Consider the following 27799-nt stretch of genomic DNA (forward strand, 5'->3'; position numbering starts at 1 on the left):
TGGTACGTGACACAAACAGGAGTAGCCACAGATCTTCAAAGGCCTGTTAGTCAGTTGCCCACTATCCAGTGTCAGCTCAACTGTACAAAAGTCTAAAGATATGAGGCTATTAAATGGAACCAAAATGTTCACTTACAACAATAATTTCCCGATCTGAAAATTAATTCATGTAGACAGATTCATGTTGGTGGTGATCTTATGGCTAATCTTGCAAAAATAGGACAGCAGGAAACAAGAACAGTATGTGAAAAAAATGTTTTTTGTGTTCAGTTACACTTGTTCTGAAAACTTTGAATTTTTGCAGGTGTTCCCGAATGGTCTAAACAGTCCAAAATATCTGTAGGGATATTAGGAGCAATCTGTGGCTTTCTGGGACTGGCTTTGATTGGGTTCACTGGTAAGTACCTAAAGGTTGTCTATTTCTACAGTTTCATTTTTTCAGTTATATAGTGAGTGTTGCTCTAGACTTCCTTGAACCATGCACTGAAAAAATGGAAATATGATTCAGATTTCCACTTATTGCGTTAAATGTATCAAGAACTATAGGAAAATGTTACTTCACTGTATTTTTGACAAGTCTAATATGGCCAGCTAGATCAGAGTTCAGTAGCACCTTAGAGGCCTTAGAGATCAAAAAGATTTTTAGGGTATAAGCCAGAGGTGGCCAAACTGTGGCTCGGGAGTCACATACGGCTCTTTCACATATATTGTACAGCTCCTGGAGGTCAAGGAGGAACTTAATGCAGGCTTACTCTCAAGTAAGCATGCTTAGCATTGGGACTTCGGACAGCCTCTGAACACTGACCCATAGGTAGGCAACTATTTCTGCTGTGTGTGAAGCATGGAAGGAGGGGGAAACAAACAGGCTTGCAAGCTTTTCTCCTCCACCACAGAGGTCACCCGGAGACCTCGAGCAGGGACAGAGCGTTAAGAGCTGAAGGAGCCACTGGAAGGGGGGATGGAATTAAAGAGGGCGGTGCAGTGTTTCCCCTTAGTTTCATAGCTTTTGTAGGAGCTGTATTTACTAACCTTAGTGTCAAGGCAAAGAGAGATGCATAATGATGGAAATGGTGGTCAGTGTTTTATATGGAACATGTGTGTTTCCTTCTCCCACCAGTGCAAAAAAATAATTTCCTAACTCTTTCTTATGCTGGTTTTATGGGGACTGTTATTCCGTTTTATTTTTTAAAAAATCTCCTAGCATGGTCATCTTGTAGAGTGTGTGCATATGCATTTTATCTTTCTGTGCAAATAATGTATTAAGAATTTTAATAAAGATGTGTGCATAATATTTGTTCATGTCTTGTGACTCTCAAACATCTGTCATTTATTCATTTATGTGGCTCCTACATTAAGCAAGTTTGGCCACCACAGGTATAAGCTTTTGGGAGTCAAAATTTCAGTTTTCTAAGGCCTTTTGTTATTGCTCATGCTTGAGTCCAGGAATACTTGAAGCATCCTAGTAAATTACCATGTGATCCTTATTTATTAGAAGCATGCTGATGTGGATTATTTATATCCCAAATGCTTCACAGAACTCTAAAGACAATACAAGAACTGATGTGGTGGAGTGGTTAGAATGTTGGACTAGGACTGAGAAGACCTAGCTTCAGAGCCTGTCTTCCCATGAAATTTTTGGGGTGACCTTGGCCCAGCCAGAGTGTGACTCTTGGCAACAGGGTGTTGTGAACATAAACTCAAGGGGGGGAGCACAATGGAGGCCACCCTGAGCTCTTCGCTGCAGGAAGATCAGAATAAAATTGCATGACATAAATAAAAGGTACCAATTAAAATCCACTAAAAATATTCCTTGGAGAGTTGATTCTTGGCTGGTTGCTTCTTCATCCCACCACAATGATAATTGTTGAAGTGTGTTGAAAACTAAGGGAAGGACATATTTGTGTGGAACCGGATCCATGCATGGTGTTTAGGTGCCTTTTCAGAATGAGCAGTCCAGGTGCATGGATTTAAAAAGTTAAAGCCACCGGCCAAGCTGATTCATAATCCTTGAACCACCTCTGTGTATCTGAATAGTTGGTTATCTGTGCGCATCACTTCAATGGTATTTCTGGAACCTGATACTAAAAGAGTGTCAGGACTGCCACTGAAAAAAACAGTTCATCTGTCAATTGATTCAGAAATAAGAATGACAGGTCCCTCCAGCCACCAACAGAGGAGGAGAGGTAGTGTTGCTAAATCAAGGTAGGGAAACTCCTGGAGTTTAGGAGATGGAGCCTGGGGAGGCCAGGGATCTCAGTGGGGTACAATGACATAGAGTCCACCCTCCAAAGCATCCATTTTTTCCATGGTCTCAGTAGTCTGAAAATGAGCTGTAATTCCATGGGATCTCCAGGTCCCACCTGAAGACTGACATGGTGTGTACAAAGAAAAAAAAACATTCAACTTTCATATCCAAGGTTTGGGGGGATTATTTCCATATTTGCTTGTGTTTTTATAGGACATTACCAGCTCCAGATTCAAATCTGTAGTTTTTCAGGTTCCAGACCTTTCTTTGGGGTCTAAGGCAGCTGTTTATAAAGATATTGGCACTAAATTTGCACAGAGCCTTTTCTTCCTTATAATCTAAAGACTGCCAAGGTTTCAAGTGAATCAGAACTCTTATAGCACAGGCTCACTTCTGTCCACTGATTCTTACTTGGGAAGGGAATGGCACCCACTACAGGCATTAAGAAGAAACACTTGTCTGCCTGCATTCATTTCATTTTCCTACTGGCCATGTTTCCTTGTTGTGGTCTCTTAATTTCTGGGACTGAGGAAGGGGCCAGACAGCTTTTCCATCATTCCCACTGGACCAAGGATTCCAATTCTGTGGGTCCTCAAACAAGGTGCCCCCAGGCATTGTATTTTCAGTGGGGAGAAAGTTTCCATTCCTATAAAGGAGAGGGGGAGGCTGGATGGCAGTTTTGCCATTATTGCTTATGGAAGATTTGGGGGGGGGGGTGGCAAGCAGCTGTTTTTGTATCAAATAATACCAAAACTGCCAGGGAGTGAGGACTGTTTACTGAAGGCCACCCAAGTTTCAATTGTATTGGACCAAAGCATCCAGTTCTACAGACCCTTGAACAAGATGCCCCCAGCTATTCTACTTGTAGAAGCATAAAGGGGCCCCACCCCACCCCCAAATGATGGAGCATAGAAGAGTGGCTGCCCTCTGCAACTTATTTCCAAAGGTGTTTGGCTGGGAGGGCTCAGTTCTCCTCCATTACAAAGATTTGATTGGAAGAGGGAATAGCCATTGCCCCAGAAATTGGTGGATCCAAGGAACAGACAGAAGATTGCATTCCACATTCCTGCTAAACACTCAAACTTGAGCGGGGGTGGGGGGTGGGGAGGGGATGGATTGTTTCAGGGAAGGGTTTTTTGTTGTACCATCAGCAATCCCATATTTATATTACAGTTCCAGGAAATCACTGTACCAACCCCAGCTAGTGATTTCCATGTACATTGTCAGCTCAGGAATTTCATTATCCACCCACTAGGGTTGCCAGCCTCCAGGTGGGGCCTGGAGATCTCCTGCTTTTACTGATTCGCTGATATTGAAGGCTTCCAATGGGACTATATTTTGATTTATGTAAACTCTGGGTGTGGATGAACTCTTGAAGGAATCAGATGTTGTAAACCCCATATAGATTTGTTTATTAGAGTAAAGGTGTTTGTAATTTTTATAAGAATATTTAATTTGCATAGTAATTTAAGTCACATTTTTTATCTTTATTGTTCTCTTGGTGACTGCTCTCACTCCCACTTTTACAACTGATCTTCAACTGGCAGAGAACAGCTCCCCTGGAGAAAATGGCCACTTTGAAGGGTGCATCATACCACGCTGTGGCCCCTCCCCAAACCCCACCCTCTCCCAGATCCACCCCCAAAGTCTCCAGGAATTTTCCAACACAGACCTGGCAACCCTATTACCCACTGGCGTTCTGATTTTCATGCCTGCACACTAGCAGTGGGACAGAGGTTGGGAAATGATCAAATGAACATATGAATTTGAGTCTGCATCTTCTGTACTTTCCTGTTGTTTCTAATGGTTCACCAAATTCAAAACTTTCCTCCTTTTTGCAAATAAGATTTTATTATCAAATACTCAGCTAGATAACTTCCAGTCAGTTCCTTTCCCCCCTCACCCTGACCTTAAAAGGCAACAGCAGCAAAGGTTCCATTGGCTCTCCACTTGCTTAAGAATGTCATTGTCCATCCCTCCTAGGTTTTGAAGGGAAAACTTTTGTGTCAGTACACGTAGCAGCCCCGTGGCTCAGAGTGGTAAAGCAGCAGTACTGCAGTACTGTGGTCTGAACTCTCTGCTCACATGTAAGCTTCCCCAGCAGGGCAAATAGCTCCTGCGCTGGGGCATCTCAAGTCAGAAGAATGACAGGGGAGGAAGGCCTCAGATCCCTTTTCCCATGTGTCACAGTGCCAGTAAGGATTTGACCCCTGCACATCTGCTATTGGGTTCTGAGCACATAACTTACTGTGCATATTTGATTGACAAGACGTGGAAAAGACATGAGGATACTGTCATGTGACCTTACTTTGGATCTGCCAGGTTTGTCATTAATAGAGTCTTATAACTTACGTATCACTTCTGGTCAAGGCTTCTGGTTTCTCAGTAAAGAAACTGTAGTGGACCCGGATGGCACCAAGAATGGAACAAGAATCCTGCAAGGTCCAAAGAGAAGGGAAAGCAGTACCTGTACTGAGGATATCGTTGCTCACTTGTGTGAGCCATTTACGGGTAAGATGGCATCTGGCTCAAAAAAAACCCCTTTTACTGCTAGAAAGGGTACAATGGAAGTTCCCGTTGCTGTACGTTAAAATTTCTCAAGCTGCCACTCTGGTGGTCTGAGAGCTGCTCTTCTCATTGCGTCTCCCCACTGAAATACAACAGGTGGTAACTTTCCATAACTTTACCTAATAGGGTTGCCAAGTCCAATTCAAGAAATATCTGGGGACTTTGGGGGTGGAGCCAGGAGACATGGGGGTGGAGCCAGGAGTAAGGGTGTTGCAAGCATAACTGAATTCCAAAGGGAGTTCTGGCCATCACATTTAAAGGGTCCACACATCTTTTAAATGCCTTCCTTCCATAGGCAATAATAAATGGGCACCTTCTTTTGGAGCTCATAGAATTGGACCACCTGGCCCAATCTTTTTGAAACTTGGGGGGTATTTTGGGAAGAGGCACCGGATGCTATGCTGCAAATTTGGTGCCTCTACCTCAAAAAACAGCTCCTCCAGAGCCCCAGATACCCACAGATCAATTCTCCAGTATACCCTATGGGAATCCATAGGGAATAATGGAGTGCCCAGCAGACATTTCCCTCTCCCCACCCTCGCTTTCTGATGACCCTGAAGCAGGGGGAGGGCCTCCAAACTGGTGGGTCCCCTGCCCCCACCTGGGGATTGGCAACCCTGTTACCTAATTGGAATGTGTGTGATGGCAATAAAAGGGAAATGTAGTCCCCTGTGCAAGCACCAAATCGGTACTGGGGGTGATGTCACATCACAACATTTTCTTGGCAAACTTCACAGCTTTTTTTTGTAGCAGGAACTCCTTTTCATATTAGATCACACACTCCTGATGTAGCTAATCCTCCTGGAGCTTACAGGCCTCTTAGTACAGGGCCTATCATAAGCTCCAGGAGGATTGGCCACATCAGGGGTGCATGGCCTACTATGCAAAGGAGTTAATGCTACCAAAAAAGCCTTGGCAGACTTTTTTACAGGCTGGTTTGCCATTGCCTTACCCAGTCATCTAGACTTTACCCCAGCAAGCTGGGTACTCATTTTATCGACCTCGGAAGGATGGAAGGCTGAGTCAACTTTGAGCTGGCTACCTGAACCCAGCTTCTGCTGGGATCAAACTCAGATTGTGAGCAGAGCTTGGACTGCAGTACTGCAGCTTACCACTCTGCCCCACGGGGCTCAGACTCATACTAATGGAGGACAACAGCAGAAGGATGTAGACATAAGTTTAAAGGCTTTCTCTCCAGCAAGATCCTGTCACTGGCATGTAGCCCTGCTAAAAGGCTTGGGCAGAAAAGTACCTTTTTTTAACTCCTCCAACTCCCATTATGTATATTTCCCTGCAAAACATGTATATAAAAGCCGCAACATCATTTTTTTAAAATAGAGAAACTACTCAGAAGGAAACTTTAAGTTAGGAAGGGGCACAACTTTTTTCCTGTTCCAAATCCACACCTCACATCTCTGCTTTCCTCCTGTGCTCAAACAACACAGCCTCAAGAACTTCCTCCTCTAAAAATAAAAAATGAGGTTTGGTTTGGAGCTTTTCTATCTCTGTGTGTAACTTTGTGCAAAATGGCAATGAAGGCAAAGTCAGAGCAGCTAGCAGACAGGAAGTGACTCAGCCAAGAGGGGGAGAAAGGGCAGGAGTGGCGCAGTGAGGAGAAGGCTGTAGGTGTTAAGAGAGTCTCTTGTTTCTAGAAGTGTTTACTGATCAGTTCATAAACAGGGTTGCCAAAGAAGCACGTAGTCTAAAGGGACTTCAAGGAGGACCAGGCTGTTTACATACAGTGGAGAGACTTTTCTAGGCCTGGGAGAACAGTTTGAAATGAAGATGGACTGGAGAGAAAGGCACAGAAGTCAGTTGCTCAGAAAGTTATGCAGAGTCAGGAAAAGGTGAGCAGGAAGGGTTGAAATGGCTTGAGAAGAACTGGGTTAAAAACAAAGTAGGAGTCAAGTGGCACCTTTAAGACCAACAAAGTTTTATTTAGAATGTAAGCTTTTGTGTGCTCTAAGCACACTTCATCAGACCTGATTCCTTGTCTAATGAAGTATGCTTAGAGCACACGAAAGCTTACGTTCTAAATCAAACTTCGTTGGTCTTAAAGGTGACACTTCACTCCTACTTTGTTCTACTGCTTCAGACCAACATGGCTGCCCACTTGGGTTAAAAACAGTGCGGCTCCATAGCCAGCCTTCCTCAGAGTCAATAGGCAAGCCACGATATTCTTGATGAGGCTTCAAAGAAGAACATGGAAAATGAGAGAGTTCTTCATAGCCAACAGAAACAGCTATAACAGGGCTTCTGGCACAAGGTGGAAACACAATCACAAAATAGGAAGAGAATCTAACCAAACACCAATTTTGTGCCCTTGTTTAGGATAACCTTCAAAATACCTTCTAAGTGTATTTTGGTATCTGTGGGTTATTAATATCAGAAACATGTGCAGCACATCACAGAAGACCCGTTCTTTAATTCCTCTTTTGCCACCAAAAGCTCCTCAGTGGATTGCCAACCTCCAGGTAGGGCCTGCAGATCTCCTGGAATTACAGCTGATCTTCAGCCTGTAGAGGAAATGGCTGCTTTGGAAGGTGAACCCCATGGAATTATACTCCACTGAGGTCCCTGTGCTCCCCAGATTCCACCTCCAAATTTCTAGGATTTTTCCATCCTGGAGTTGGCAACCCTTGAAGAAGAAGAAAAAGAAATTGGATTTATACTCTGCCCTTCACTTGGAGTCTCAGAGCTGCTTACAATCTCCTTCCCCTTCCCCTAGGGTTCTCAGTCTCCCACTGGAGGTGGGGTTTTCCAAATTTTTGGGGCCCCCAGCCCACCACCATGCAGCTGGCCACAAGGGGAGCCCTGTCTCTGAAGAGCACCAGCATGGCACAATGTGCCCGGAGTGATGACATCACCTGGAAGTGATATTATCATGCTGGGCACATTGCCAGGGGGACACCCTATCACTTGGGAAAAACCTCTATGATAACCCGATCCTCTGCTGGAAGCCAGTAAGGACCTGGCAACCCTGCCTTTCCTTCCCCACAACAGACACCCTGTGAGGTAGGTGAGGCTGAGAGAGCTCTTTAAAGAACTACTCTTGAGAAAGCAGCTCTTTCAAGAACTGTGATTGACCCAAGGTCACTCAGCAGGTGCATGTGGAGGAGTGGGGAATCAAACCCAGTTCTCCCAAATTAGAGTCCATGCCCTTAACCACTACACCAAACTGGCTCTTGGTTCAGTTACCCTCTCTCATTCGAAAATATTTCACTGGTTGTTCTGAGGATGAAATTGAGAGGAAGAGAACTATTTAAGCAGTGTTGGGTCCCTACTAGGGAGAAAAGCAGGGTGTGACACTTGTTATAAATCTAATCTTGGTTAAAGCATGATCACTGGCTGTAGCTTCATCTGGTATTGCTACAACTGTTCTGGCATAAGGCAGAACAGCTCATTCATTATTGTGATTGCAGTAAACCAGGAATTGGGGAGTGGAGTGAGCTGGAGCAGAATCCCTTGTTTAAAAATGCCTAGGTAAGGTAAACTGGAGAGCCAGGTGGAATCTGGCTGCTTCCCCAGATAATGGATAACCCCCAGTATTGCTGTCTCCTTCTAGGGAATTCCAAGTGTAAACTCTGTCCTATCAACTGGACTTCACTGAAGGAAAAGTGCTACTGGGTTTCCAAAGACAAAAAGAATTGGCTTTGGGCCTACAGCGACTGTACCAGAAAGAGAGCTCAAATGCTTGTGGTGTTGGACTTGGAAGAAATGGTAAACAGAACATGTTGACTTGAAAAACAATAGAGGGAAGGGAATACAATGTGAACTGCAAATATTCCCATTAATCAGAAGAGATTTCAGTTTTGGTAGAACTGTTACCTCAGGCTTCATTGCAAAGAAGGCTTTGCTCCGACCTCTATTTGTTGTGATACACAAAGTGGTTGGGGAGAATCATTAACAAATCTGGAAATCTTTGAACTTCACTGGGCTTAAGGGGAGGAAACATGTGCGCCTAGGAACAAACCATTCTTATTAAAAAAAACAAACAAAACTGTAGCCTCAGAGTGAGTTAAGTACAAACAACTTTAAATTGATGTGGATTGTGGTAACTGTGAGCTTAGGTAGATAATGAGAAGGTGGGCAGGAAGGGCTACATCAGTGCATAGTTCTTGTGGTCCTTTTTTACATGCCCAGGGAAATGATGGTTGTCACTTTGGGATCAGTCAGCAGTTTTACTCCAGGCCACTTTGACCAGGAATCCTGCAATTTTTTTTTTTGCCATCTTCTGGGCATGAAACAGGGGCCACCGGGGGTGGAGGGGGAGGTATTTGTGAATTTCCTGCATTGTACAGGGGGTTGGATAGATAACCCTAGAGGTCTTTTCCAACTCTATGGTTCTATGAAGTATTTTCCCCTGGTCCATGCAAGTGGCATGACTCATTTGTCATTACTATTTAAATAACAGCTTATGCCTCCTGTAGAATGATGGGATTCCACACAGTTCTTCCACTTGGTTCCATTTCCTACACCAGCAAAGTATGGCAGCAGCTTGCCCAGAAATGGGAATACTAGTGTATTAAACTTGAAGAGGACAGAGCAATATTTAGAACTGGTTTCCTTCCAGTGGAGAGTAACTTATCAGGGTCTGTCTGTTTCTGGGTCTGCCACAGGTCCTATCAGACCAGACCTGGTATATTGCCAGGCATTCCCAGCAATATTTGAACTTTAATTCTCAGGTACATGAGTACCTGATTTGGATTGGGGCTATGGAGAGAGATGGAACACAAAACTCCCAGTGTCTATCTGATTTGGGGACAGTATGCCTCGCTCCCTCAGGCTCTATACTGTCTTCACTCCTTCCCAAGTGTTTTCCTTCAATCTTGAGTCCTAGCAACTTGCTTTGAAATGGAAGGGAAAGGAGAGTTTCATAGTCTGCTATGCAAGTCTGGATTTGTCAGGTATACATCAATTGCAAACAAACTTCCCTGACCATTGGAATCTAAGCAGGGAAAGCCATCAACACCTACAGCTCCTGCAAAAACTATATGGTTCCTCTGAAAAGAGAGACCAAGTCAAGTTCTATGGTCAAATTTCCAGCAAACAGCAAATGAGACAGCAGACTGATTTAGTTCAAGGACTAATTATAGCACATAATTAGCAAGGACTAATTATAGCACCATAGCACCCTTGTGCCAGTTTACTGTGCCCTTGTGCCAGCTTATTGACCTGAAACACCCCTGAGGAATGTTAAGCCAAATGCCCTCAAAACGAGGTTGGGGAATTAGTTAGGTGGGCACCTGGCTCACTAGGAATCTTTTTACCAATATATACCAGGCTCAACCATCCAGAGGGTAATGTTCAATAAAAGGACTCTAATTTAATAAAACCAATTGTGATTAATTTAGAATAATATAGTTCTTTCATAGAAGGTAAAAATACAATCACACATTCACACAGTCCTAAGAAAATACAGATAGATTGATAGGGGAACATATATGGGTAGACAGATAGGGCGATATTTACCTCTTGCAGTCTTCAAGGAAGGCTCCAGTGGCGACAGTTGAGGGAATGGGGGAGGACCCGAAACTGATCAGGAATCGGGGATGGATCTATGCAGCGGAATATGGGTTGCTGAATAGAAGCACACCTGTGAGTAGCTAGTCCACAGGTTATAAAGGCTCACCTGAGTCCTGAGGGGATGGGAGGTGACGGGGAGGAGAGATGGGAGGCTCTGCGATGACCATGAAGGCTGGACATTAGCAGAGCCAATGGTGAGTTCCTTGGTGGCTCCTAATTGGGTGCCAGCTTTGACTAATGAACTTCACCTTAGTCCTGTGAACCTGGAAATTTCCAAGTTGCACTATTGCCTAAGGCGGCTCCAAGGTATTACACTGGGGTGAGAATGGGAATGACTGGATACTTAAGGTTAAATGGGATTATCTGGGAAGGTGACAATAGGGAGTCAAATATTGACCTAGGTATCCCTGGTGTAGACAAAAGATTTGGTAATGACAGGAGATGTTCTTCCCCTTATTCCATCGTCTTCTGGGCAGGAAACATTGTTTAGGGTTTTGCCAGACAATCAGGACCAACAGTTGAGCTGTTAATCCATTCATGGGGCAAATGGGTTGCTTGCGGGCTCAGGGTGACTCAGGGTGTGTACGTGAGTTTCCCACTATGGAGGAATGAAGTCCGGCCTGGCAGGAAGATGGCTACGAGTGGTGTTAGCGTTACACAGTGGATTCTATGTTCAGCGCTTTATCACCGGTTGCCTGGATAGCTCCATGGCGGCGCAGCTCCTTCCCTACCATGGCGGACACACGTAGTGACGGGAAAACATCCGTGCACGTTGGCAAGCACTCTATACCGGTTTAGAATGCCTGCAGACTTAGGCTGTTGGTACATATGAGTCCCTTTGCGTTCCTGAATGGCTTTGCCCACATCCTCTGGCCAAAGGTGTGTGAACTCACTTCTCCAGGCGCCCTGGCAACCATGCTGGTGACTATATATTGGGGAAAGAGGGGTCTTTTCCTCACAGGAACCATGATTTGCCCCATGCAAGAAACATATGGTTGTAAGAACATGTAGGATTCCCAGTGGGTCCATTTCAGGTCTGTCAACAGGTTCGGGAGAGGCCAGACTTAAGGCCCACTTCCCACAGGCCACAGTAACCATCTGAATGGGGCTGACACACCCCAGAATTGTCTCAGATATTTTTATTGCCAGTGCACATCTTTTGACAGGACTTGAAGTGGACCCCTGTGTAGCCCCTTCCAACTCTATGACTTTATGGTGCTATAAATGAGCTAAAGGTGACCATCATTGGATGTCTTCAGCTTACAACAATGCAGCTCTAATTTATTTGCCCTTATCCAGCTCACTGCTGTATCCATGCCTGTTATGTCACATCTTTGTAGATGAAATTGAAAAGCAGACTTGGGTGTCATGTGATGGCTCTATGCTCCACACCATTGAATGCTCTCTCCCCTCAACATAAAACAGACCTCTTTCAAAGCACTTGGTTGATTTCTGCGCACCTGTATGGGGTAGAGCAGAAATCACTTGCTGGCATTACACAGCCATGTTGGAGCAGGGCATCTGCAAAGCAGTGCTCAAAGCAGTAAAATGGTCCAAGAGTTAACACTGTCAAAAGTTACAGAGATCTAGGTTCACCAGCACTGCCATGCTGTCTGCTGGATCCTAGATGCCTATCATTTGCCAAAATCCCTAAGACAACTTCCATTCCAAACCTCTCCCTGAATATTGAGAGGACATGGGTTCTGAAGACTTACCAGATGAAATGGCATTTTAAAACATGTTAACAGAGGGAACTGAAAATTATAACAATCTTTATGTGTTTGGCAGGTGTTCATACAGAACATCATTGAAGAGAACTATCCTGTTTGGATAGGACTTAATTTTACATCTCGCAGCAAGAACTGGACTTGGCTAGATCAATCAGTGTTAGATCAAAACTTGTGAGTATCTTACTATTTTGTCTGTACACATCCAAAATCACTGATTCAGTTTTGAAATCTGTAGCACTGGATATTTAGCCGATGCAGCATGCCCCATAATAAGGTAACCTGAGTTTCGAATGATCCATTCCTGAGTTGGTGTTCCAGCTCTGAGCTAACTTCATGAATATAATTCATCGGAGGTCTTGGCACTTAATTACTGCAGTGTCAGACTGGCAGCGGCACATGTGAATTGTCTCCTCTGAGAAGCATTGTGACTAACAGGCAAATGGTTTGAGGCAATGCTTTATGGCACAGCAGTTCTGTCTGTGGGTGCTGTTTCATATAATCAAAATATCTCCTGGTGAAGAAAGCACAGTGTGATATGCTTGCATGGATGAATTTACCCTTATGTTAGGGGTTTTAGAACAGTTTGGTTTTTCTTAAGGAGGCACAGATAATTGCCAGTGGGAGGCATTAATTGAATAATTTCTACATAATGTAGAAAAGTGATCTGGCCCAGAATAGCTAATTGGATAGATATATCCTTTAGCCATGATAGCTAAATAGATCAATGGTAGTGTACTCTGAATACTAGGTACTATTAAACAAGTAGTCCAGAAGTTACCATTGTGTACTTCCACTAAATTGCAAAGAAAGAGAAGTGGCCATTGGTGGAAACTGAATGTCATGCCAAATATTCCCTTACTCTAGTAAGAACACAAGTGTACCCTCACTGAATCTGACCATCCATGCAGTGTCAGATGATACAGAAGAACTTACAAAGAGAGCCAGGTAGAGTTAGTCTTGGGAAGGGTCATGGCTCAGTGGTAGAGTATCTGCTTTGCACACAGCAGGTCCAAGGTTCAATCCCAGACATCTCTAGTTAAAAGAAGGACCTCTACCTGAGACCATGGGTAGTCATTGCCAGAGTAGACAAATCTGACCTTGATAAACAAAGCATCCAACTCACTATCTCACTATAAAGCAGCCTTATTTATTTGATATTTAGTTGCTGTTCATCCAAATGGTCTTGTGGCAACTTACATTAAAACCATATAATACAGTAAAAAAGTAACAAATATAAAATATTAACATTAAAATATTAAACTTCATGTGCTTCATGTATTCTTACGTTTTGAAATAGCCAGTTTTCCTCTTCTTCTTTTTTAGGATCTCACAGCCTCTCCCAACAATGGGAGTCAGCTGTGGAGTTGTTAAAGGCAAACAAATTCGCTCTGAAATGTGCAGTGCTGAATTTCGGTGGATTTGTGAAAAGCAAGTAATTTCATTCTAGCATGCAACATCAACAGGACTCCCATCTTAGTATATTAACCTTTCCTTTCTTTCGGAGAGCTGAAATACAAAGACTGCTTCCAAAAGGTTATTTCTGAGGGAAGACAGGAGTCATGGCTCCCCTCTTAGCATAGCCAGCAGTCATGATCCAAGGCCAATAGTCTGACCTGCATCCACATTTAATAGCAGGAAGAAAACCCTAATCAGAAAGGCTTTTTCCTTCATGTTTTCCTAATTATAAAGCTGGTTCTTCTCCCATACAGATGAATGGATTTGTGAAACTGACTAGACCAATTGATTTTATTCAGTGGGAAAACAAGAATAAGTGGGAGAGATAGCCTTCTACTGTTCCATGCCTTTCCTCTCCCCATTTTAAAATGGCTGTGGATGCACTTTGATTCTAGTTTTCACCAAGTAAAAACATTATAATGGTTTAAAAGTTTCAAAATGTTAGATATTGGTAAGCAAAGGTGGAGAGAGAGTATTTTCATGAGCTGTATGCAATAAAAACCCATATCAAAAGAAAACTTTTAAAAAATGCAAAGATCTGGTACCAAGAACTATTTCACATACTGCCAGTTTGATGTAGTGGTTAAGTGTGCAGACTCTTATCTGGGAGAACCGGGTTTGATTCCCCACTCCTCCACTTGCACCTGCTGGAATGGCCTTGGGTCAGCCATAGCTCTGGCTAAGTTATCCTTGAAAAGACAGCTGCTGTAAGAGCTCTCTCAGCTCCACCTGCCTTCAGGGTGTCTGTTGGCAGTGGGGGGGGGGAGGTAGAGGAGAGTGTGACCGCTCTGAGACTTTGAGTAGAGACTTGAACCTGGTTCTCCTGGGCCCTAGTCTTTTATTTATTGCTATTTTTGTTTATATGTGAGTGAGTGTGCATATGTAAGTGCGCATGTGCACCTGGAAGTAATGACGACCTTTGGTGACTGACCTATACTGAGGGCATGGAGGATATTCAGGGAGGTGGCTAAATAAGCCTGACCTCGCTTTCCAATTGCTGAAATTTCGAAGAGGTTTCCAAAGAGTTGGCCTGCTTAGCTTTTGAGATCTGATGAGATTGGGCTCACCTAGGCTATCCAGGTCAGGGCTTCTAGGCCTTAGTCTTGATATTCTAACCACTACATCACACTGGCTTTCTTCCGGTACATTCTCTCATGAAAATGATTGAGATGTCTCAGCCTGTTTCTTATTTGAAGTTTTTCTGTTAATCCTCCATTTTTCATCCCTCCCTTTTAAGCCCTTATCATCCACTTCCTGCTTGTGACAGAGTTCAATAAATGTTTGCTTCCATTCTTTTTCAATGCCTAGGGTATATACAATCCACTACGTGCAATGGTTTGGTCCTGCTATGGAGCAAGCCAAGCTTTGCTCCTTGAATGTTTTCACTCTGCATCCAATCCAGATTTATCCATCCCATTCACCGCTTCCCTACACTCCAGCCAGAATTTCAGACTTGGTGGGGGGAGGGGTGGATTTGGTTATTTCAAGGGACTTGGATGTTTACTGACTTAACAAAATCCTTCACAGGGATGGAAAAGGCAGATTTGGCACACAACATTTTTTAAAATATGTTTATTATCATCATCACACTCAAGTATAGCAAAAAAACAACAAGTAATGGCATCAGAGTTATAAATGTTCAAGCTTATCCTTGAGGAAAGAAAAGTACAGCTTAAACCTTTTTTTGGCTGCTATTGTTATGGTAGTTTGCAGCCATATGCCCCATCCAGAAGGCCCGTCCATTTCAACTGACAGTTCCACATAGATTAAAGTGCTCGGGGTTCTGGTGTGTTCACTTAATTTACTGGGGATTCAACCCTCCTCCTCCCAATATATTTTTATTTTTTTTAAGAAAAAAAGGATAAAGAAAGGTTGAAGGAGCTGGGCATGTTTAGCCTGGAGAGGAGGCAGCTGAAAGGTGGTATGATCACCATCTTCAAGTACTTGAAGGGCTATCATATAGAGGATGGTGTGGAATTGTTTTCTGTAGCCCCAGAAGGTAGGACCAGAGCCAACGGGTTGAAATTAAATCAGAAGAGTTTCCAACTCAACATTAGGAAGAACTTCCTGACCGTTAGAGCCGTTCCTCAGTGGAGCAGGCTTCCTCAGAAGGTGGTGGGCTCTCCTTCCTTGGAGGTTTTTAAACAGAGGCTAGATAGCCATCTTACAGCAATGAGGATCCTGTGAATTTAGGGGGAGGTATCTGTGAGTTTCCTGCATTGTGCAGGGGGTTGGACTAAATGACCCTGGAGGTCCCTTCCAACTCTATGCTTCTATATAAAGAATACAACAGGATACACTAACTTAAAACATAACAGTTTAAGACATATCAAACATTTTAAATTCCAGGTTTCATAACTAACTTTAGAATTATTCTTAATTTAATCATTCCATATTCTATATTAAATATTTCATTGTTTCTACTTACTAATTATTGCTTCAAATATACCAAAGGGTTTTTTTAAAAAAACCCTCTATTACAGATCTCATATTAAAGAATATATCTCACAGTAAAGAATTATATATTGCATATATTTTTTAAAAAAATCAAGTTCTAGGAGCAGCATAAAATGCAATTAAATACTTGGGAGGGGGGACCTCCATCAGCTTGGGCTACAGCAGCTTGCAGGAATATGGACAACTGAGAAGACACTAGCTTGTCGATTGATCTGGTCTACATGTGATTGGGCCCATCTATTGTAATTAACAGGGATAAAACACCTTAGACAAGACTGCTGGATAGACCGTATGTAGATCAGATCTCCACATAATTTAAGGCATATGCTTGCAAACACAGGTTCTCACAGAGCAGGCACAGAAGCTTGACAGAGTCACTGAAAGACAAAGTGCATAGAAACTAAGAACATAAGAGAAGCCATGTTGGATCAGGCCAATGGTCCATCCAGTCCAACACTCTGTGTCACACAGTGGCCAAAAAACTCAAGTGTCATCAGGAGGTCCACCAGTGGGGCCAAATACAAAACTAGAAACAAAACTAGATACAAGGGAGCTTTATCTGAAAACTATTATGTATTCCAGAGTATTCATTTAGCATTACTAAATACCATTAGTATTCATTCATTCTTATGTTTTATTGTAAAAGATGCACCACGTTTCTTTGAGAAAAGTAGGCAAAAGTGTGTGTAGTCCAAATGTTTTCAGTCAAATATGTACGAGGGAAGAGAATGTTGTCTAATGGAGCTCTGAGGACAGGAACAGCTTTGTGGAGCACTCTGTGAAATGTAAAAGGCCCCAACAGGTAGATAGGACAACAGCAAGGAGTCCAGGTATTTCACAGAATATTTTCACAAGTTTTGCTCCAATTAAGACACACTGTGTATTCTCTAATTATAATGCATTTAACCTTCCTATGTTACTCCCTTTAGGTCCTAAATAATTTCACAGTGACTTAAATAAGAAATTACAGCTACCACAGAGTTAATACATTAAAAAAATAACAGTTCTAATCAACATTCCTAAAACAAAACCAATCCTATTCTCTTCTTTTACAAAAACACCACACTATAATAATATTTACAAAAACACCACAGAAAAATATTTACAAGAACACGACACAGTAGCACCTGAACATTTCTTCTACTTCCAGCTATGCTGACATCACCACAAGAGAACACAGAGTTGGACCAGTTTTAATGGATAATGGGGTTCGAAAGAGGACAAATACTCTTTGGGGTCCAAAGCTCTGAATAGCTTTAGAGATCAAAACCAACACCTCCAACTGGTCCCAGAAGTAAATTAGCAGTACATGCCATTTCCCCAGAACTAGTTGAAAATTATCCTGCATAGAATGTAGCATTATGGCACTGGTGGGTCTTAAGTGAAATATAATGGCTGAGCTGATGGGTATAGCGGGGGAGTAGGGGAGCTTTGACTTTTGAAAGGTCATGTCCCCAAAATCTTGTTGGTTCCTACAGTCTAGTGGACTAGAATCTAGCACTCCCATAAATGTGTATATTTCACATGCACCAAAGGAGGGCCTGGGCCCTTTTCTTCATAACGTAAAAATGATCTAGCCTGCATCTCCTTTATTAGGCACAAACTGATATTCCTAATTGCCAAAGTTTGTACCTTGCCTGGTTACAACAAATAAAGAAAGCAACCAAGCTTCTTTTTGAAAATGTAAACAAAGAAAGCCCTCCCAATTCCAACATTAAAGCAGTGAACAACTGTCTGAATGCCTCTTCCCACTCTCCCCGCCATGGGGCCAATAAATAGCTTACATCATTCTCCTCTCTTCTATTGTATTTGTGTAGCTACCTGTTTGGTGTAGTGCAGGGGTGGCCAATGGTAGCGCTCCAGATGTTTTTTTGCCTACAACTCCCATCAGCTCCAGCCAGGATGGCCAATGTCTGGGGCTGATGGGAGTTGTAGGCAAAAAAATATCTGGAGAGCTACCATTGGCCACTCCTGGTGTAGTGGTTAAGAGCATGGACTCTAATCTGGGAGAACCAGGCTTGATTCCCCATTTGCCACATGCACCTGCTGGCGTGATCTTGGGTCAGCCACAATCTCTCAGAGCTGTTCTCAAAAGAGCAGTTCTTGAAGGAACTCTCTCATCCACTCCTACCTCACAAGGTTGTGGGGAAAGGAAGCAAAGGAAATTGTAAGCTGCTCTGAGACGCCAAGTGAAGGGTGGGGTATAAATCCAATCTCCTCCTCCTCCTCTTCAAAGTGGATTTGACTTGAGAGTGTGAGAATGGCCCAAGGTCACCCAGGAAGTTTCCATGGCAGAGTCAAATCCTCTAACCACTACATCACATTAGCTTTCAAGTCCAAAGACTGGCTAATGCTACTAATCATGGCTACAGTGACACTGTATCTGAACAAAGAAATCCTCAGTAACACTTTTTAAAAGGAATACAAAAGGGAACAAAAGAAAACAGCTCTTTCGCCAGCAGAAACTCCGAGAGATAGGGCTCCCAAGCTCCCAGGTGGGGTGGGGGTTCTCCCTTCCTGGAGGTCCCCAACCCGCTGGCACACTGTGGGCTGGTGGGGCTATTCCCTCCTGATTTCGCCAGCACGATGAGTTTCCCTCCCAAATTGCTGGAGTGTCCAGGAAAACCATAGTTTTCCCAGAAGTTCCTAAAGCAGCCAGTGCTTGACATCACCAGCACGATGACGTCACTTGCAAGTGACATCATTGCACCGCACGTGCTACATGTGTGCAAAAAATTCCCACCCCCCAAAAGCCGCAGGGGACTTAGCAACCCTAAAGAAAGAGAGTGGATTAGCCTATCCAAAAAAGTGATTTGGCATTTGCTAACAGCTTGTGGCATTTTTTAATCTTGATCAGACTGGCTTTTCATTTTTTACTTTTCTATTGCTCTCTCTGTAATATTCTGTTATGAGGTATTTAACAGTTTTGATCTTTGGTAATCGCCAACTATGACTTTAAGGACTTACGAAAGCTGGTGTACAAATATTAAAAATGCATATTACCCTGAAACTGAGGCACTTCACTAAGGCAGTGTGGAACAGGTTCTTTGTTAAAAGGAAGGAAGTTCCTATTCATAAAACAGATCTCTAATATAACAAATAAATGGCAACAGTAGTTTCCTAGAAAAAGCCTCCAGCAATACATTCAATACTTTGAATTCTGGAAGCTGGAAGCCAAACTTTGCATGTAGATTCACAGGTCAAGATTGGGAAACTTCCAAGTTGCGACAGGGCCTGGGGCGGCTCCAGTGATATCAGTATGGAAATGGCTGGGTGATTGGGATGAGATGGGATTATCTGGGAATGTGACAATAGGGAATCAGATATGGACCTAGGTATCCCCGGTGTAGACAAAAGGCCTGGATGTGACAGGAGAGATCCTTCCTCTTTCTCATCATCTCCTGGGTAAGAACTGCTGTTCAGGATACTACTGAGCAATTAGGATCAACAGTCGAGCTATTAATCCATTCATAAAACGGATGGGTTGCTTGCGGGCTAGGAATGACTCAAGGTGTGTACCTGAGGTTCCCACTATGAAGGAATGAAGCCCAACCAGGCAGGAAGATGGCTACAAGTGGTGTTAGCGAAACACAGTGGCTTCCATGCTTAGCGCTTCAACACCGGTCGCCTGGACAGCTCCGTGGCGGCGCAGCCTCCTCCTCACCATGGCGGACTCCATGCAGTAGCGGGGAAACGTCCGTGTAAGTTAGCGAGCACTTTGTGCCCGTTCAAAACACTTATACACTTAGGCTGCTTGTACACGAGTCCCATTTAGTTCCTGGATAACTTTGCTCGCACTCTCTGGCCAGACGGGTGCAAGCTCACTTCTCCGGGCGCCCTGGCAACCGTGTTTGTGACTATGATATTGGGGAAAGAGGGGTCATTTTCTCACAAAACAAGAAAGACAATAAACATCAGAGCAGCTGTGACAGAACATAAAGTTATCTTGTTGGCTTTTAGAGAACAGGAGGATGTTTAGATGGGAACCTTTTGTGGAACCTCACAATGTTTTGCATATGGACTGAGCCCAAAGGCAGCGATTTTGTTGTAGCTCCCACTATCTGTTCTCTAAGTGCTCAAAAGTTCAAGATAGCACCCATGTTCTTTTTTTTTTTTTCAATTTCTATTATTTTATTACATCCTTCAATTAATACAAACACAACCAAATAATTTCCATTAGCAGATAAACACACAAAATTATATACTCTCAATAGGATTATCCTTATCCTATAACAAACATACATCCCGAGTGGGGTGATACTGTGGTATTAAAGTCCCGAATCGATAATTAATATCTTTCCTTTCTCTTTGATACAATCACAATATAAATAATATTGAAACAGTTATCATTAACAATTTCAATTCAGTTCTTTTTCAACCATGCATATACTTTTCCCCATCTTTTTTTTGCTTCCTCCTTAGAATTACCTTTAATAATATTAGCTAATATATCCATTTCGGCCACCTGTACTATTTTTTGAATTATTTCTTCCCTCTTTGGAAGCGTTTTAGATTTCCAATTTTGTGCAAATAATATTCTAGCCACTGTTATTATATATACTGAGATAAATTCATCCTCACGTGGAACCGTCCCTCTAACCAACGATAATAACATAAATTCCGGCTTAAAAGAAAAATTAACCTTAAGAATGTCTACCAACATTTTATGAATATTTTTCCAATACCTACTGGACACACTACAGGTCCACCATATATGATAATAGGTTCCTAACTTTACTTCGCATTTCCAGCATTTAGGTGGGATGACATGATTAATTTTATTTAATAACACCGGAGTGATATGCCATCTGTAAAAAAGCTTAAAGAAGTTTTCCCGAAAATTAACTGGCTTTATAATTTTGTAGTTATTTTTCCATAATATCTCCCATTGGTCCAGAGTAATATTAAGCTTTAAATTATTGGACCATTTTAACATTACATTTTTGACAGTTTCATCCTCGAGTTTTATTTGTAAAAAATAATTATAAACCTTCTTAATCAGTTTTCCAGTCCTTGCTGTTATCATATCAAAATCAAAATTTGTCTTAGTAAACCCAAAAATTTTATCCTTATTGTACTTTGCCAGAATTTGTGTCATTGTCCACCAATCAATGGAGATCCCTCTTGCTTCTAGATCCTCCTTCCTTCTTATTTTATCATTTTCCTCTAGTAGATCTGTGTATCTTATTATCCTACCAGGGGACCAAAGTTGCGGTCGGGTTGATGCCTCCACTGGGGATATCCACCTGGGCATTTTGTCATATATTTTCCTCTTTATTTTTGTCCAGACTTGAAATAAAGATTTACGAATTAAATGGTTTTTAAAATAGTTTTGGGGGTTTTGAATATGCCACATATTTGCGTGCCAGCCAGCCTGTAAATCGGCTCCTTCAATTGCTAATAAGCGGGTATCTTCCAAATTTACCCATTCTTTTAACCATAAAATTGAGCAGGCATTATAATAAATCTCAAAGTCAGGGAGACCGAGGCCTCCATTCTCTTTTTTGTCTGTCAAGATTTTCCACCCTACTCTGGGTTTCTTTCCCTGCCATACAAATTTTTTAGACATCTGATTTAATTTCACAAGGAAAGATTCTTTTACGGCAAAATTTGCCACTTGAAACAAAAATAGGACTTTGGGAAGAATATTCATTTTAAGTAATGACACTCTCCCCATAAATGAAAGTCTTAAATTGGCCCATTTTTTAAATAATAAATCTATTTCCTTTAATAAAGGATTATAATTATCTTCATAAATGGAACTACACTTTTCAGAGATCACTAAACCTAGGTATCTTATTTTTTTGTCCCTTTTAAATCCTGATTTCCTTTCAAGGTCAAAATTGCCTGCACAGGCATGTTTTTAGTTAATAATTTTGACTTGTTTATGTTTATCTTCAGGCCAGCAACTTTCCCATATTCTTCAAGGTGAGTTAAAACCACCTCTATTGACTCCAGGGGATTTTGAAGAACAAGAGCCATGTCATCTGCATAGGCTAAGATTTTATAATTTTGACCTTTTACTTTTAAGCCTTGAACTCTATTATCACATCTGATTGTTTCATTCAATAATTCCAAAGAAAAAATAAACAATAGAGGGGACAGAGGACATCCTTGCCTTGTGCCCTTACTGAGACATATTTCCTCTGTCAGATCTCCGTTGATGATTATCCTAGCGTATTGTTTATCATAAATTGCTCATATATTATCCACGAATTTTTCACTAAAATTAGACTTCTCTAAAAGCTCCAACATAAAATTCCAATCTAAATTATTAAACGCTTTCTCCGCATCGAGAAATAAAAGAGCTAATTGTTTGTCTCTATTAAACTCAAAATATTCCAGAAAATTAAACAACATCCTAGTATTTGTTCTCATATATCTTCTTGGTAAAAACCCTGTTTGATCAGAATGGATAATCTCACCTAAAATCAATTTGAGTCTGTTTGCCAAGATCGACGTAAATATTTTATAATCTATATTTAGTAAAGATATGGGACGATAGTTCCCAATATCGTCCGCATCTTTACCAGATTTTGGAATGAGCACCACATTACTGTGTCGCCATGACTCTGGAATTTTAGCCAAACTCCATACCTCCTCTAGTAAACATTTAAATGGGTCTACTAAAATGTCTTTGAAGGTTATATAATATTCCGGCGGAATTCCATCAGGTCCCGCTGCCTTATTGCTTTTTATTTTATTCCATGCCTCAACAATTTCAACCATCGTTATCGGACCAGCTAGTGATTCTCTCTGTTCGTTATTTAACTTTGTCCGCACTCTATTCGTAAGATATTCTTCTTGTTCAGCCTTAAGTCTCCTCTCTTTTATATAAATTCTTATAAAATTCTTGCACTATGACTTTCATATCATCCAGGACAGAGGTATTCTGTCCATTTTTGTCCTTTAAGGTTTTAAACATCTTCTTTTCTCTCTCTTTCCTTATTCTGTAAGCAAGCCACTTGCCGGGTTTATTTGCATTCTCAAAGAAATGAGCTTTAGCATAAGCAATCTTTCTTTCCATTTGATCTAAAAATATTAAATGAACTTTATGTTGAAGAATTCTAATTTCAGATCTGAGCTCCTTTAATGTGGGGTTTGATTTTAACAGAATTTCTTTGGCTTTAATTAAATCTGTCCATCTCGTCAAATTACTGCTCTCCTCACGCCATTTTTTTTACACTGTAACTGATAACCAAGCCCCTAAAAAAGGCTTTACTAGTTTCCCAAATAGCTGTCTGAGATGTATCCTTCTGCGTATTTATAAAAAAAAAAGACTTCAGTTCTTCCCCTATATATTGAATGAATTTCTTGTCCTTCATCAAACTCGGATTCATTCTCCACCCTGATTTTCTCTTAGACGTAATTAATGATAACATAATGGGTGAATGATCAGCAATTGTGGATGGGAGAATTTCCGTTTCTTGTACCACTTTCATTAAGCCTAATGATATCCAAATCGAATCAATTCTAGACCAAGAGGCGTGTCTATTTGAAAAATATGTATAATCTCTTCTTTTAGGGTTAAGAGTACGCCAAACATCCACTAGTGTCAGTTCATCCACCAGTCTCAGAAAAGTTTCGGGGAGAGTATTACTGTTATTTATCTTGATTTTCTTATCCTCGGATTTGGGACTTCTATCTAACTCAGGATTTTCGACTGCATTTAAATCACCAATAATGCAAACGTTTTCATATCCAACCTCAGTTACCTTAGCATACAATTCCTTATAAAACAACTTTTGTTTATCATTAGGAGCATAAACGTTAATCAACAGAAACTTTTGTGAATCCTTTATTATTTCAATTCCGTGCATTCTGGCGTCTTTTCCCTCGAAAATTAATTCGGCTTGTATTCCCTCTTTGACATATGTCGCCAACCCTCTCTTCCTCTTTTTTTCTTCTGAGGTAACACTACCAAGTTTCTTATTATTTAGCAAGCCTTCATCCTTTTTCCTCATATGAGTCTCTTGTATGCATAAAATATCTGCCTTCAATTTATTCAACTGTAGGAAAATTCGCTTCCTTTTCTGAGGGGAATTTAGACCGTTAACATTTACCGAAATAATTTTTAAACTACTTTTCATGTTGTTTTCTCTAGTAATCTATTTGGATTCTTTTTTTTTCTTCTGTAATCTCGTCTCCCTTTTTAGTTCTTCCGATAAAACAACCTCTCCCTCCTCTCGCTCTTCTGAATCCAACAGCTGAAATTCTTTTAAAAGGTCTATTTGTTCTGGCTGTCTCTCTACTCCGTTTAAATTTTTCCCTTTGATTTTTCCCTTTGACCAATTACCGCTGTGAGTTTTAATAAATTCCTCCATTTTGAGAGTTGAATCTATCTTAAATCTATTGTTCGCATAGGTGAACATCAGCCCCTCTGGGACTAGCCACCTATACAGGATCCCTTTTTCCTGTAGAGCAAACGCCAGCTGTGAATATTCCTTTCTCTTAATTCTGATTGACCAGGGTATTTCCTTCATTAATTTTATTTTAGTCCCATTTATAATTAACTGCTGGTCTCTCACTTCTTTCCATACCCTTTCCTTAATCAACTTGCGGGTAAATCTTAAGTGGACCTCCCTGCTTAGCCCATTCTTTCTAGCATAGGTAGTGTTAACTCTGTATACACAGTCAAATTCTCTCTCCATTTCCATCTTGTCTATCTCCAACAAGTCCACTAGAGCTTCACTCAATAATTTAACCAAATTTCCGTTCTTTTCCTCAGGTATATTCAAAAACCTGAGTACATATTCTGCTTGTCCCATTTCCATTTGTGTGACTTTCGCCTCAGATTTTCCCTGACTTATTTCTATTTCCTCCATTTTACCTTCCATGAATCTAAGCTTACCCTTAGTTTTGTCATTTTGACCACCTCAGTTATCTCCTTCTTCGTCTCATCAAACTTATCATCCAGGCTTTCAATTTTGCTCACAACACCCTCCATCTGTTTTGTTAGTACCTCCTTCATTTGGTTTAATGCATCTAAGAAATTTAATTGAATATCTTTGATCGTATCCTGCGATAATGCTGCACCAACAGCCTTTGGCTGCCCTGGTGAAAATTTTGTTTTCCCTGCTTGAGACATTGTTCTAGCATACAGAATCCAGCTAACCTAATTATTACTTATAACCTAGTTATTGCTTAGTTAAACTGGGCAAAAGCACCAGAACCCCGAAAAACAATACCTAACCTACAGTTTTGACAGGTTTAGAAGATTACCAGACACCTAATAAATATCAATTCTTCTCACATTGATGAGCAAATTTGGTACAGACCTCTGACCCAGAAACGCAAAAGAATATTCCCAATAGACAAGAGTCACACGAGGTTTGAGCCAACACCTTCCCAGAATCCACCTCAAACTAAAAAAATAATCTCCAGCGTCCAGCAACCCACTGGAGCCCGAATGAACTACCTAGCTTAACAGTCGAGTGAAGCCCAGTATCTTCTGGCATTAACACAGTATAGCTCAACACCCCAGTTAATACAGTAATTAATACAATGATAGTCTCAGTCTCTCAAACTCTGGGCTGTAACAACCAGTATAGATAAGCCTGGAACCTAAAAAGTCTTAACTTCCTTAAAATGTCTTGTTCTCCTATCCGTTCTGTCCGCTCTGTCCGTTCAGTAGACAAACAGGCAGACAAACAAACAGGAGACATAAAAAAAACAACTACAAAGAAGGAGGCTGTGACTCAAACAAACCCTGTCGTTACAGGCTTCAGGTGTGACAGTTCTCTTCTTGCCTTCGTGTCTTCCTGTCTTCCTGACACGCTGTGTCTATCTTCGGCTCGTCAGCCCGGGATTCCAATGCTCTTCCAGGATTCTTTGTTTCCGCTCGCCAGCCAACGTCCAATTCAACCGCACTTCCAAACGTCAAGACGTCAGCACGCCCTCGGCTAGCCCAGTTTAACCCTCTCATCACCTTAATCTTTCAAGTCCTCTCGCCCCTGGAGCTTCCTCACACAAGGAAGAAAGCAAATAAACAGACGGAGGATAAAGTACTTTCAGCTCTCGTTTCTGTTCCCCCTGCAGAGCTTGTAATTACAAGTCCCGACTCCCCAAAGGCACGTTGCCGAAACAAGAAAAATAAAGCCGGTCTTTCTTTACACTCTCCGCAACGGACCTCCGAGTCCTCGCTGTAGCACCGCCACCCTCCCCCTTTCCCTCGGTCAGGGGAGGGAGCACCGAACAGAGTTCCCCACCGAAAGGCAGCAAAAAAAAAGGATGAGCCAATAAGCAAATAGGAATAAAAAAACAAAAAACAAACTTCTCCTTCTCCGCCTTTTCTCCTCAGACCGATGACCACAGCCCACCTCTGTGCTCCGGTGGCTGGGGCTGTTTCGCCCGAAGGCGCTTTCAACTTTGGTGTAAAAGACAAAGGGTAAACACTTGGGAAACACCCAAAAGGGCTCCCCACTATTTCCCTCGCTCCTTCCACGCACTTTACCTCCTCGACCGGAGGTTGTGCGGACCCCAAGGTCCCCCAATAAAGTTGAATTTGTGGTTTGTCCCGAGAGCTATCTCAGAACGCTGCCACACCGCCCCGCCGGAAACCGGAAACCTTCAGCACCCATGTTCTAAAGTGCTTTACAAAAATATACTATCTGAAAGACATTCATATAAGTTCAGCGAATACTGTTGCTAGGAAAAGAGTCACTGATTCAGAAGTTTCCCTGACAGGGAAGATTACAACTTCCCAAATAATCAATGGAAGGCTACCCATTACTTAACAGAATCCAGCCAACTTGCAGTCTGAAGCCAATAAAGTTGTGGAGCTGAGAACCAATGTTGTTTTCAGAGAACAGGAAGAGATTTAGTGCATATCCAGTTACGCAATGTATCGCACCACGTTGATCCCATTGTTTTTTTATCCAGGTAGGCACAAGGACCGTTGGCTCTAATTTCAAACCTGTAGTGAACACACAATTAGCAGTGTGAAATGTACCTGAACAGACAATATACAATGACCTTGTACTGTGAAGGGGGGGGGGGAGCATAAACTTTTAAGAGTTACAGAAGAAATCTTCAAATACCTTGGGTAAATTCTGAAGAGTGTGGGATACAAATTTTATAATGCAAGTATAAAACATGACATTTTCCCAACCCTGTCCCCTATTAATCGAGGCATACTAAAGTCTCCCCAATTGTTCCACATTCCCCATACTCTTCCTGTTAAATATCCCAGTACCTTTAAAGGCCTAAAGAACAGGGATGGGCATGGACCTGTCCACGGACCTAATTTAATCATGGGCCAAGGGCTGATTCATGGCCTGTTTGTCCAGTCTGTGCATTTGCAGTTTTGAAAGACTGATTTTTTAAAAGGCGTTCAGTTGGAGTAGTCTGTGGGCCAAACATTGGGGGGTGGAGGGATGCTTCATTTTTCTTGATTTTAATCCAGCCTGAACAACAGGCTGATTCTTACCCCACTGAACAGCAGTACTGTCAAAACAACAAACAAAAATGAAGAGAATGACAGAATGCATTGTCTCACTACAGGGACTTCCACGTGGAAGGGAAAAGACCTTCAGAACAGGGGAATTTATAGTGCTATCATAAGAGGACTCCTAGGTCAGCGGTCCTCACTCCATGGTTCACAGGGAGCTACATTCACAATTCCTATCAACCAAAAGAGTCACATGGCTCTGGTATGCCCAGTCTGCCATCCCAAACATAGATTTATATTATTGTAAGATACTACCACCACAGTGGCCAGGTGGCTCTTTTCCCCAGGTGGTTGCTGTGATGGTGATTTTATTCTTTCTTTTCTGCAGCCAGTTTGGTCTTCTCCCTGAAGCTGCCTGGGATGAGAGAA

The 27799-nt window shown here is 41.9% G+C and overlaps 1 protein-coding gene across 1 annotated transcript in view; it reads left to right on the plus strand.

Moving 5' to 3' along the window:
- LOC132571959 (killer cell lectin-like receptor subfamily F member 1) overlaps positions 1 to 26372 on the plus strand; it is a 28232-nt gene extending 1860 nt beyond the window's left edge. Inside the window, exons 2-6 of the mRNA XM_060238752.1 lie at positions 305 to 397; positions 4568 to 4756; positions 8379 to 8533; positions 12128 to 12240; positions 26282 to 26372. Of these exons, the coding sequence (XP_060094735.1) occupies positions 305 to 397; positions 4568 to 4756; positions 8379 to 8533; positions 12128 to 12240; positions 26282 to 26372 (641 nt within the window). The remainder of the gene's footprint in view (positions 1 to 304; positions 398 to 4567; positions 4757 to 8378; positions 8534 to 12127; positions 12241 to 26281) is intronic.
- The last annotated feature ends 1427 nt before the right edge of the window (positions 26373 to 27799 follow it).

The sequence above is a fragment of the Heteronotia binoei genome, chromosome 5 (assembly GCF_032191835.1).
Source record: "Heteronotia binoei isolate CCM8104 ecotype False Entrance Well chromosome 5, APGP_CSIRO_Hbin_v1, whole genome shotgun sequence".
NCBI classification, from domain to species: Eukaryota; Metazoa; Chordata; class Lepidosauria; order Squamata; family Gekkonidae; genus Heteronotia; species Heteronotia binoei.